This window comes from Nelumbo lutea, chromosome 6, assembly GCF_056320005.1.
Source record: "Nelumbo lutea isolate HS-2025 chromosome 6, American lotus-T2T, whole genome shotgun sequence".
Classification (NCBI taxonomy): domain Eukaryota; kingdom Viridiplantae; phylum Streptophyta; class Magnoliopsida; order Proteales; family Nelumbonaceae; genus Nelumbo; species Nelumbo lutea.
Genome location: NC_142689.1, coordinates 22,217,239 through 22,229,971, shown reverse-complemented (window position 1 = coordinate 22,229,971; position 12,733 = coordinate 22,217,239). Strand labels below are relative to the sequence as shown.

At 37.4% G+C, this 12,733-nt stretch overlaps 1 protein-coding gene across 2 annotated transcripts; it reads right to left on the bottom strand.

Annotated features, from left to right (window-relative positions):
* Positions 1 to 476: 476 nt before the first annotated feature.
* Positions 477 to 8,270, bottom strand: LOC148847893 (glycosylinositol phosphorylceramide mannosyl transferase 1-like). Of its 2 annotated transcripts, none has more exons than XM_088950990.1 (5): positions 7,760 to 8,270; positions 2,133 to 2,532; positions 1,790 to 1,953; positions 1,596 to 1,666; positions 477 to 839 (listed from the first exon to the last, which is right to left on the bottom strand). In XM_088950990.1, the coding sequence occupies exons 1-5, from the start codon at positions 8,026 to 8,028 to the stop codon at positions 679 to 681; spliced, it is 1,065 nt and encodes a 354-aa protein (XP_088807116.1). In that variant the 5' UTR covers positions 8,029 to 8,270; the 3' UTR covers positions 477 to 678. The 2 variants fall into 2 exon arrangements, with proteins under 2 accessions (XP_088807116.1, XP_088807117.1); XM_088950991.1 differs by having other exon boundaries at positions 2,133 to 2,529; positions 7,760 to 8,028.
* Between the last annotated feature and the right edge of the window lie 4,463 nt (positions 8,271 to 12,733).

Genomic DNA, 12,733 nt, shown 5'->3' with positions numbered 1-12,733 from the left:
AGATTGTCTTAGAATGGATCTTGTACCACAATGACCAGGATCATGAATGATAACATGAAAGGGAAAAAACATCTACATTGAACCTTTCTTTCTTAGTCGTGATGGCATGAATAGCTTGTGTTTAGATTAGATTAGTTGGATTTTGACTTGGTGACATACCTCAGAATTGGAATTGTCAATCATGTGTATCTCCGGATTCTGTAGTAGTGGATTTTATCCACAACTTCAGGAGGTTAGCAAAATGGGGATTTTTAGCCTTCCTATTGGAAGTTCTTAACGAAATGAGAAGTAGAGGGGGATAGTAACTTGAAATTTCTGGAACTGAAACCAAGGAAGCAATGGAATTTCAATTCAATTTTGCTCCCATGATCCAAAAGCAGCTTTACTATTTCTACTGACGACAAAGTTCTTATTTCAGCCAACTGTCAGTATGCCACTCATAACAGGGGTTCTTTGGAGAACACGTGCAAAGATCATAACAAAGGTTCTTTTGGCAGTGTGAATTTCATTGGAGCCTCATGAAGCAAATATTTGTCTTTACTTTTATGTGCATAACTAACAATAAATACCACCACAATTGTTTTCTGGGGTCATGGAGAAAATAACAACTAGGCAACAGTGGTGAACAGATGTTCCATTGAAAGACGAACCAGTAAAACAGAGGGAGTCACTTCATGATTACCAGAACCACTCGTGTCTTGCACCCACCACCTTTGCATTGGTCGATACCAGAGGCATGGTCCCATAGAGGGAAATAAAATCATTGAGGCATTTGTTCCTCCTATTGCTATGTCCCTTCAGACTGCTGATGCCTGATGATCCGATTTCATATATCTTCCCTGTGAGTGTAAAGACCATGTTCATTAGAAAAACAAGTTTAACTGTAGGTTCTTATCATGGAACTAAAATAATCAAGTCCTCCTGAAGTAAGAGAATATAAGTCAATTGACCCAATCAGCTACAAGGTTTATCATATAATAACCCAATAAAAAAAGAGCAAAAGTTTAAGAGCAAATTTGAAAAACAAAAACTGAAACTTGGAAAACTAGTACAAGATCCAAAGTTTCTTCAAACCAATAATAAACAGACCTTGCCATTTTGTTTACATTTGATTAGGAACTTTTAAATCATTTCACAAATTTTCAGAAATATCTAGAATCATTGGTGATGGTCTGCCAAATAAACGCTTTGAAAGTGCTAGATCATGATATTTGAAAGAAGATTACTTTCTTTTTGGTCAAATATAATAACTCTCATTGTTTAAATGATCCCAACGAAGGATTTTAGTTTATGTAGATTACCAATATATATTCCAATAGAACTATCCAAAAGACGCAACAAAACTAAAATAAAATACTTCAAAAACTAAGATATTGAATATCTTATGCGATTCTGCCTGCCCATGTTAAATACTGCCAACTAATGCCATCACAAAGGGGAGGGTAGTGCAAAAGATGATTGGGCTTGATGAAATGTACAGTGATTTTATTTTGTAGAACATTCACCATGTATGGAAAAAATATAGACAACCCTGTCAGATATAGAAAGGATGAATTTGGTCATGTCTCCTTAGGCACTAAAATAGTAGAAATTACCTCTAACCCATATTGGAGGAGCACCAGTGGCATTGGAAACAAGTAGAGACATTGCAATGTCTTCACAGTTTCTGTAAGGAAATTGAAGAGAAGAAAACACGGATTTAGAGACAATCTGTCAAAGTCACAAAAATGAACACTAAGACATGTGGATGTGCCAACATATAATACCTCCTCAGAAAAGTTTAACATACCTTTCTCTGGTTACATAATCGTGTATGGATAAGGGCATCTTGAAGGTGTACAAATCCAAGTACTTCCTGTGAAAAAATGCTGCTTTTGAGAGGACCATGCTGTAAGTACCCATCCACCAAACGGACCACCAACCTCCATATTTGTAATATGCAACATCATCCTTCTGTATTGGATGAAGAAACTATTCAGACAACATATGCATGTATTTATTTTGAAGCAACAATGTACAACCTTTGAGTTGCATGTAGACCCAAGTTGACATACAGACAAACTAGAATGCCTGATACAAGAAAATCCTAGTAAATTAAAAGCAAATATTAGAGGGTAAAGAAAATTACTCACCCCTACATCCAGCCAATGCATGCGGGGAACAAATCCCACCATGGTGGATGGAGCACTTTGCCATACAGTGAACGCAAAATTCAGGGTATAACATGGAACAATCACATCATCATCAACAGAAAAGATTGCATCTGTCCTGAGGTCCTCAATTGGCTTAAATCTATTATTCAGATTATCCTCCTCATTTAGATCAAACCTGAAGTTAGGCTTGTGTGCAGTTTGTGATTTTGAAAATACAATATCCCTAAGATAAGCTATCAAGCTGTTTGATGGTGGATCACTCTCACTCCACACAACATGTATTGCATCAGCTCCACTACAAGATGCATAGTGGGCCACAGCTTGCCTAAGAAGAGAGTTACGCTTCCATGTGTTAATCAGCACTGTATACCCACCCCTGCTAGAGACACAAAATCACAAATTCTATCAAAACAGTGGATGAGCATGTATAAAACAATAATTAATAAAGGAAATCAATAAACAAGGACAAGCAGATGAAATTGGTCCATAGCAGCAAGTCTAACAAAATGTATTATGTGGAAAAACAAACCATGAATTATGCAATAGATAAATAAAAGATAAGATGCATTCTCTCTCTAAGCTGGAAGAACCGAAAACATAGTAACTTTTACATGAACAATTTGCACAAGTTCAGTTACAATTGGTTTGAATAACGCAATCCTAACTGGATGAAAGTTCAGTTACAAATGGGCATAGGGTTAATGGTTGGGAGCTGCTTAGATTAGGTAGGCAATTCAACTATATTTGCATATGCAATGTCTCAGGAAGGGATCCTCCTTGTTTTGTGTGGCCCATTTTTCTCTTTCCAACCAAAAAGAAAAAGAAAATGGATTTAACCAGTCTTACAAAAAGAGTACTTGTCCATTCTTATCCACGGCTTTGTCACCTTTTGACATTTTTTTTTTGATGAATGAAAGTAGTTTTATTAAATCATATATCAATAGTACAATCAGCCTAGGAGGAGGCACGAGATGTTACCCCCCCCCCCTAGGACTGAACCATATACACCAAAACTGCCCAGGCCTGAGATACAATTACAAAGTAGGCCAAAATATATCTCCCCTTGACACCCCTTGCCTGGCCAAAGAATCAGCCATTGCATTTGCTGATCTTCTGAACCACTGAAACCTGACAGTCATATTCCTTGTCATCCATTTAACTTTCTTTAACAGATCCCTGTAACCCCAACAGGCTGTTTCTGGACTGATCAGCCAGCCTACTACTACCTTGGAATCCCCTTCTACTAGCAGATTGGTCACTCCAATTTGACTAGCCATCCGTATACCTTGTACCGCTGCTAGTAGCTCTGCCCTTACTGAATCGCCTTCACCCACTGGTCCTGAAAATAGAGACAACATATTGTTGTCTTTGTCTCTCAGAATCCCACCTATTCCCGATTGATTACCTTGGCAGCTACCATCAAAATTCAATTTTACCACACCATCCGAGGGAGGGGGGGAATCCATTCAGCTTGTGATTTGATCTTGGTGAAGACTGTAGCAGCCACTGCAGCCCAATTTCTCCTTAAGTCATCAAAGGAGTAACCTGCCAACAAGTGTGAAGATTTTAACCATGAGATAGTCCTTGTCAATATGCATTCCTTGATTTCAGCAAGACTTCTTCCCTGTTCTTGAAATATTCTTGCATTTCTCTCCTCCCATACAGTTCACAACGTAGCGGCTCTGATACATTTCCACATTAGTTTCCCTCTTTTTGTCAATCTCCCTAAGGCAGCCGGAGTGAACAACAGCTTTACTTCAGAGGGCAAATTCCACCTGCACCCAAATAAAGAAGCAACCCAGTTCCAAATATTGGTAGCGAAAGAGCATGATATCACCAAATGGTTACAGTCCTCACCCCTCACTTTACACAAAGAGCACCAATTAGGGGACAAGCACATAAAAGGTTTCTTCTTTTGCAAGTTTTCCACGGTATTGATCTTACCATAATAGGCTTCCCAACAGAACACAGCTATTTTGGGGGAATTGTTCTTGACCATACCTCTTTAACGGGAAAGACCTGAGAGGAGGGGTTGGAGCAAAGGGCTTTCAAGAAAGAAGCACAAGTGACCTTTTGACATTTTGTATACAATATTTTTTGCTTATCATGGAAAAAGATAGAATCTTGCTTCTCTTCTTTAACAAAAACTTGGGGTTCTACCACTCCTAGAATAAGGCAAGAATGGAGTATTACCAAATTAAAATGAGGTCATACCATTACGGTACAACATATGCTTGAGATAAACTTCTTCTATTAGGTCAAAGATGTTTTAAATAACAGGCACCTTAGAAATTCAGAAGGATTCAACTTCCTATGAGAAGGGGGGAGGAGAGGGAAATTTATGGTCACTAGAGGAAGAGGTAGTAATATAGGATGGGATAGGGTTCCTACTAATTAAGGTTTTGGTGGTGGGCTTTGTGGGGTGAATGAGGGGCTGTGATTGATTAGAGATGAAGGATATGAATGGAAAACCAAGGAGAATACTTGCTGTCCACCGAAGAGCGTACAAGAACTTAGGAAAAGATAGGAGAACTCTTGCTGTTAGGGTGAACAGAAAAGAGATTGATCACTTAGATAACTCACATGTCCCTTTACAGACTCCAATTAATTAGGACTAGGAAACTGACCAGAAACAACTTCTAATTTCTTTAAAACTAAGACGAACCCATGAGTAATCCATTAGGACACTTAAATAAGGGCTCCAACTCATAAACAACCTTAATAGCACTTTTCTAATCCTACTAAAACTAACTTAACTTAATGTGCAAAAGTTACCATAAATAGTAATCTCAAAGCAATAATGAAAATGAAAAAATAGAACCTATTCTGAAGATATCCACAACTAGAAAATGAATTAAAAAGCTGAAACAATACCACTCTCCTATAACCCAAAAAATTCTGAAATTGGTATAGGATTTGAAAAATTGACTAACTCTCCATTGATTCTTTTGTTGCTTCCACTTCTGAATCAGGTAGACAGCATCAAGAGCGAAAATCTTCTCTTGTAACCTGGGATTGTTGGGTAAATCCATGGGGGTTCCTAGAAATAGGTTGTGCTGGGGCCATGGTGGTGCTTGCAGTTCATAAGTACAGGCCATAACTCGTTCTTTTGTTATGGGTTTGGCAGGTTCAGGGTTTTTTATTGCAATTGTGGCATTTTTATTGGATCTTAGATGCCTTGTATATTTGAGGCCAATTTTTGGGGGGTCAGGTGGTTTGGAGGTTTTTCTTTTTTTTTTTTGCTCTATTATCTAGTGTGTATGCTTCTTGTATACATCTTTCCTTTTTCCGTTCTAGTATTTTTTTCAGTTTCTAACATCATTGGCTAAACTAATCACCCAGAAATAGAAAGTATTTCTCCAGTTTTGACTCAATAGAAAGACCAAAAGAATTTCTAATCTCTAGCAATAAGTAACTCAAACAAACATGTGAAACCACCTCCAAATAAGAAATAAAAACTACATCTACTTCACTTTTTAGGTCTCAGGAGGAAGGGTGGGTGCATGTTCTCTATTCAAATAAAGTAGGAAACATCCCCACCCCAAAAAAGGGAAGGTTAGGGATTCCTTTGAAGAGCCTCCTACAAACTCTCTTTTAATCCGAAAGTAAGAAGGAAAACAAAATCCACTTCACCTATGATGGAAATAAAAATTGATTGACACTAAAAGATGGACACAAAATAGAATATTTGAAAAATATAAGTTTTCTAAACAACTTATATCTAACAAAAAAAAAAAGAATATTAGAATTCTCTTTGCTCCAAACCATAACAATCTTAAACCCCATCCAGATTGAATGATAAGTCTTGTTTGTATATAGATCATTATGCTTTCTAATGAGAACAAAATAAAGGCATTTAGGCATGTTTTAAAATAGAAAAATTGAGACCATCAGTAAAGAAATGGAGTTCAAAAAATGTTCAACATTGGATCCATTTGCCTGGTCCACGAATCCAGTTATACTGTTTTTGTCCTATAGATGCACATCTGCATGTACACACATATTCGGGTAAACTTCCGTATTTGCATACAGTGCTAATTCCTTCCAAACAATAAATATCAGCAAAGAACACTGAAGTTCACTGTGGTAAAGGGAGACAGAGAGCATTTCAGGGGGTTAAGAGAAATGCATCTATGTGTACCTCTTGGAGGTTAGACTGAGCAGTGAAGATTGTTCATATTCCAATATTATCTATCAAGACTTGTAATTATTAGGCCTCAATACATAGTAGAGAAATTTTATCTTAAGATAGTATGGGATGCATGGAGTTCCATCCTAGTGGATAACCAAATAATCTGTCCCTTCCTTTTGCAAACTTAACCATTATCCTATTCAATTTATCCTCCTGTATTTATTTTTTCAAGATTTCTAACAAGGAAAAGGGAGAAGCATGGAGAACAAATATTCAAAAGACTATGACTCAAAAGCCTACAGCTCCCTACTTTGTGAAAGAGTATATATATATATATATATATTGAAATTCCATAATTCCATATAGAAGCCTCTTATGAAAGCCAAACTATGAGGATGACTCCATTCTTCTCATGTATGAAGTAATTCATTCCAATGAGTTGTTTCCATTGGTTTTAGTTGTGTTCTCCACTATTTTTAAGACAAATAAAAACTCAATATGTTCTATTGAAACCCTCCATGGCATGCATTACCTCTCATCACTTGAAGAATCCGGATTTAGTTTAAATAAATGTTCCGTGACAGTTTAAAATGGAAATAGATCAGAAACCTATCTTACATGATACATCATAAGATTTAGCTACTCTTTTTTGATAGGTGACTTGTAAATTTTATAAATTTGTAGAAAAAAGGAAGAATGGATATGTACAACATTTGTAGTGGCAAAGCACCCCACATAAGACTTAACTTTTTAATAGTCAACCTAGTAAAGGTAGATAAGTATTTTAACATTGTTGTTTGCTTTATTGATTAAAGAAAACATTGTTATTTGCTTTAGGTGGAACCAGAAATCGCTTCAAATTCTAACAAGAAGGCAACACTTTGCAATTGTAACAAAGCATGAATTTCCTGCTGCTTCAGAAGAAATGCTGAATGAGAGAGAATTTTGCCTTGTCTGAGATACAAGAAGTAGCTCCTCCTTGAGCATGTTATGGAATTGTCACTGTCCATCTAAATTGTTGCTAGGAGCCACAGTCTATGCACTCTCAAAATACCAACAAAAAATGCCGAACAGGAAAAATGGCACCATCAACAGCCCAATAATAAAGATCTACCTTAAAATCTGAACAACAAACAACCAAGGCTACAGACATGCCACTCTGCACGCCTGCCCATCAGCTAATAGTAAAAAACGGACCATCACAGAAAAAAAAAATTGAACTTTTCAACAGAGCTTTCTATTAGCACAAGCACATAAATCAAGATTCACAATTTAATAATAGGGATAAGTACGCTGCACTCCGCCTTAATAATAAGCTAAAGCAAGGGAACCAAAACGTCCTCCATCGGAAAAATCAAGCCGACAAAAGAAACCAATTCAAAGCGTAAGCACGACAAAAGAAAAAGGAAACGAAACCAATCCACCAAAGGGGAAAAAGAATAATGGTCGGATGGGAGAAAAAGATGGAGCTTACCGAGAAGGAGAAGAAACGGACGAAGGGTAGTGAGGGTTCCATCCCATGAGAGAACCGATTCTAGAGCTGATAAAAATAACGGCGAAGAAAATGCACAAGGCGAGAAGGAGCTTAACCTTGGCGGCTCCGAGCAACTGCCGGATTCGACGGAGCAGAAGCGGCGAGCGGCTACTGTAGACCCCTCGGGTGGCCGCCTTCTCCTTGGCAGGCGAATATAGGCCGCTATCCCCGGCGGAGATGTTGTCTCTTGCACCGATGATAGCCGCCATGACTCACCTTCATCAAACAGAGGAAATGATCTCAGGGACGTAATTATCAGTCACATTCACCATTTGATCTAATCAATACTCTAAATTACGCCAAAATATGAATCCCTCCTCGAGTGTCGACCACAAAAAAGAAAACAAAAGTATTCTTCAAGCACCAGTTGCAGCACAGAAAGGTGGTGGTAGAACTTAGAAGCAGCGGTTGGTGACTTCGATTGGTGTTATGTTCAACTGTTCATCAGCTCAACTGCTCAAGCGCGGGGTTTGTAAGACATAATCACTGGTAATGCCATCAACATTCTCATAATTACACTTTTGTACTCGGCTACATATTTATCATTCTCTTCCATCATTAATTACCCAGATTCCCGGAAAACATAATTAGGCTTGTATTTTAATATGCTTCACAATCGGTGCTTTTATTTTAGTCTTTTTTGGTAATAAAAATTAAAAAGGCTTCGACGAAATAAGGGAAAACCGATAACCCAACGTAACAAATTGTCTAAAACTCCGTAAATTTTCAAAAATGTCTAAAATTCAACATGTCACTAACCTTAACGGTGTTAATATATTATTATTTTAGTCTTCATAGAAAAATATAATATATATATATATATATATATATTTAAACATAAAAATTTATAGAAAAACACAGAAATTGCAAATAAATAACAAAAAATACAGAAAAAATTATAGATCGTAGAAAATAGAAAATATAAAAAAAAAACATTGAAAATTATAACAAAACACTAAAAATGCAAAAAAAAAATTGAAAACCTAAAAAGACCCTTTTTCCTCTAACTCGTCATTCAAGGGTAATTTGATCATGAAAATTGTTATTTATGCTGATGTGGACACCTCTATTAAGAGGCATTAACAGTAGACCTGCTCATGGGCCGGGTAGCCCGACGGGCAGGCCCGGCCCTGCCTTGCCCATGAACGGGCTTGAGCATGTATTTTAGCCCATGGGCTTGACCTCGGGCCTAAAAGCCCAAGCCTGACTATTTTATGGGCTGGGTTCAAGATTTGTTAAAAAGGCCCACCCTAGCCCGACTTTTGTATAAGTTAAATCCTAACCCTAAATATTAATCCCTCTCTTCTCAACCCCTCTCTTATCACTCATCTCTTTTTCTTAGCTGAACAAACTCCCTTCTCAGTCACAGTCTCACATAACCAAACATTCTCAGGAAGACAAAATCGGCACAACCAATGAACTCCAGCAGTGACTAGTGAGTCCTCTCTCTCTCTCTCTCTCTCTCTCTCTCTCTCTTCATTGTTCAGTTGTTCCTCTTCTCATTTCTCCTTCTAACTCTCAGAATCTTAGCTCAATTCATTTTTTAGACATGAACTCAAGCACCGGCAACGAGTCCTTTCTCTTTACCCTTTTGCTCTATTTCTCTCTTATTGTTTGGTCGGCGACAAACACAAACATAGGCACCGACGGCAAACACAAACACAAGCACCAATCTATCTTTTTGTTAGGTCAGGCTTCAGCCTTTTTATTAGGGCCGGGCTCGGACCTAACAAAATCTTGTTTATGAAGAGTAAAAGCCCAGTCCGAGCCTGGCCCAACCCGACCCATGAACAAGTCTAATTAACAGTGCACTAGCGGAAAGCGAGTTTTGAAAAATAAAAACTTATTGAGATGGTGAGTTTTAGACATTTTGAAAAATTGTTGTGAATTTAAAAGAAATGATGAAAACTCATGGTGAGTTTTAGACAATTTCCCAAAAGTTAAATATAAAGTACCTTAACAAAAACTTATCTTATGGTATGAGGAATTAATTAAAGTATTCTTAAGTTTCTTTTTTTTATTTGTTTGAAATGGACAAAATCCTCTATTACCATTAATACATTATTACAATCCGTTCGTATGTATATATATTAGTTTCAAAGTTATGCTTTTGTAGTCGATTTTGCCCTTCATTATTCTTTAAATTTTCAAAATAAAATCCAATGACATTCTTGATATAGGTGCATATGGCAGGGTCCCGGATGGTGTCACATGGCATCAGCCGGATGAGATCCTGACCGTTCACCTCTAACTACCTTCAACCACTCCATGGCAAGGTCAAGTATAAAAGGGGGTGCCGAGCTTTAAGGTAAGGGATCTTGCTCACTCTTGCTCTCTAGCTTTCCTTCTCTCGAGTGACCTCGTCTAAGCCCTCATCTCAAGCCTGGTCAACCCCTCTCAAGCACTTGATTAATTTGATTGTTAGAATCTCCACCCTTGGGATAATACCCGGGGCCTTTGACATATGCTCTCTCCTTGCTCTTAGGTTAGAGATATCGGCATTAGCCAAAAGTGAAGTTACCTTGTTGCCCTTGACCCCTCCTAGGCAGCAACAATTCTCATAGATGAAATTGGAATTAAAAGTCCCTTACCATCACATGGTGTCTGAAATTTGCATTCCCCCTTTCTTAAAACTGAACAATTTCACGTTCAAAGATTCACATATCTCCTAAGGCCTCAAACTTACAAAGAAGCACAGGCAAGCAAATCAATAGCAGAATTCAGTTGCAGAAATCAAGGAACTCAAAAGATGTTTCTAACAGAAAAAGTCGCATTGCCCACCACATCGATCTATCAAGCCACCGAAGATGATGGTTAAGGGCTTGAATCCTCTCATCACTTTCGAGCACAAGAGGTAATCGAACTTTAACTTGTCTCGTTTTGGGTTTCAAATTCTACTTTCTAAGGCTCAGTTTAGAAAGAGTATAAGTACAAATGCATACAAAATAATATAAAAGACAAGGTTTTACTCCCTACACATTTGTATTTGTATTCCTTCCGAACTGAACCTAAATGGTTATCCAGAGTTTCTAAAGAGGCAACTTCTCTGTCTATTTCGCCACTATAATTAGGATGATCATTTTTTTATTCTCTTTGGACCCAGGTGGAGAATTGGAGATGGATAAACTGGATTAGTGATTTCAATTTTGGACCACACTCTGCCAAGAGAATCTTATTAGATTGGATTCTATTTGGACCTGGTCTGAGCCAAGGTTCAAAGTATCGATACATATCGGCCGATACGTATCACGCCGATGGCTTTCCGATACGCTTCTCCAGGGATTGTATCGGGTCAGACCATGGTTCAGAGAGTAGCCAGGGCTTAAACCAACCCTCTGAACCAGTTTTGAAAAAATAAATAAAACATAAAAAAAAACTGGTACAGACCAATACGTCGGGCTATGTCGATACTTTGAACCTTGATCTAAGCACCCACATCACATCTATGCGTTGCCTTCTTAGAAATCTCGTCAATTTACTAACAATAGGTGTAATGTCTTCTTAGAAATTCACAAGAGATGGCCAGAAAACCAAAGTTCATGAGAATTTTCATTAGTTGGATTTTATTCTAAAATTTGATGAATAATGAAAGGTAAATTTGACTTTTTTTCATTTTTCATTAATATGTAAAAGTATTTTAACTAATTATTCAAACAATAGGATAAGTTTTTTTTTGTCCATTTGCTAAACCATATAATTCTTTTAAGTATTTAACCCAAAATAAAAATAAAAAAAAAAGGAAAAAGACAGGGCATCAAACAAGCGACTTTATCAAGCAAACAGATAACGACCAAACTAACTACAACCTATGGGCATAAACATATCTGCTATCCCCAAAACCAAAACAAAATCCAAAGATAGAAACTCAACCAACCAAGGTGGAGGCTGCAACTAAACTGAGTTCCAGGCTCTTTAGATGAGCAACACCCTTAGCTGCAAGTTCATGAGTAACCTTGTTGTCTCTGTAGATGAAACTAACCTTAAAATTTAAATCAGACATCTTGAAAAGCCAAACAATAGTAGCAACATCATAAGATTTGTTTTAGAGAGCTTTAACAGCAGTTTGGGAATCATTTTCTAAAATCAAGTTTGAAAACCCAACTTCCATGGCTAGGAAACAAGCTTCTCTTATATCAAAAATTTTAGAATATTCTATAGATTGAGCATGGCAAGGACCATTCTTGGAGAGCAAAAATCTTTCATTAGAATCTCTAAACACTACTGCAAAACCTCCCATACCTGGCTTCAAAGAACTACCATCCACATTTGCTTTGACAATGCACCACACCAAAGAACATCCCTCCCAACTAAAAGACTTTAGAAACCCTGTAAGCGTTTCTTTGGGGTTTGAATAGACCAAAAACTCACCCTTCAGATATTTCCCCTCAAGATCCTACCTCATAAGCTGTTCCTATTTGTACAGAATCTCAAGGCAGGTTCTGCTAGGAGGGCTTTGTTGAAAGCTTAGGAGTCTCTAAATCCTAGCCCTCTATTGATTTATCCTTATAGGGGTTTTCCATCCAATCCAATGAATTTTGTTACTTTGATCATCCTCTCCCCAAAGGAAACTCCTCTAAATTCTAGCTAACTGACTATAAGGGCAATAAGAAACATGACATTGTATGCATAGGAATGGCTGTTAAAATTACCTTTACCATCACCTCTCTACCAGGCTACCAGCTACTAAAAAGAGATGAGTGATACTAGGGCAATTATTATTCATTTTGATACCAGAAATCCCACCATCGACTTGAAGCTTTCGAAAAACAACAAAAAGCACCTTAGAGCATTAGAGGAATAGATAGAGTGACAAAAGATCACATTGCCTAAGATTTCTTAAGGGATAGAATTTTTTACTAGGCTTCCATGAACCAATAGTTGATAAGAGACTGTAGTCAAACTCTGCATAATCCA

Coding starts and splice junctions, on each gene's coding strand:
- LOC148847893 (XM_088950990.1), bottom strand. CDS start 8,028: ATGGCGGCTATCATCGGTGCAAGAGACAACATCTCCGCCGGGGATAGC. Junction 1,667..1,789: donor GATTATGTAACCAGAGAAAG/GTATGTTAAACT, acceptor ATTTCCTTACAG/AAACTGTGAAGACATTGCAA. Junction 840..1,595: donor TCCTCCAATATGGGTTAGAG/GTAATTTCTACT, acceptor TTACACTCACAG/GGAAGATATATGAAATCGGA.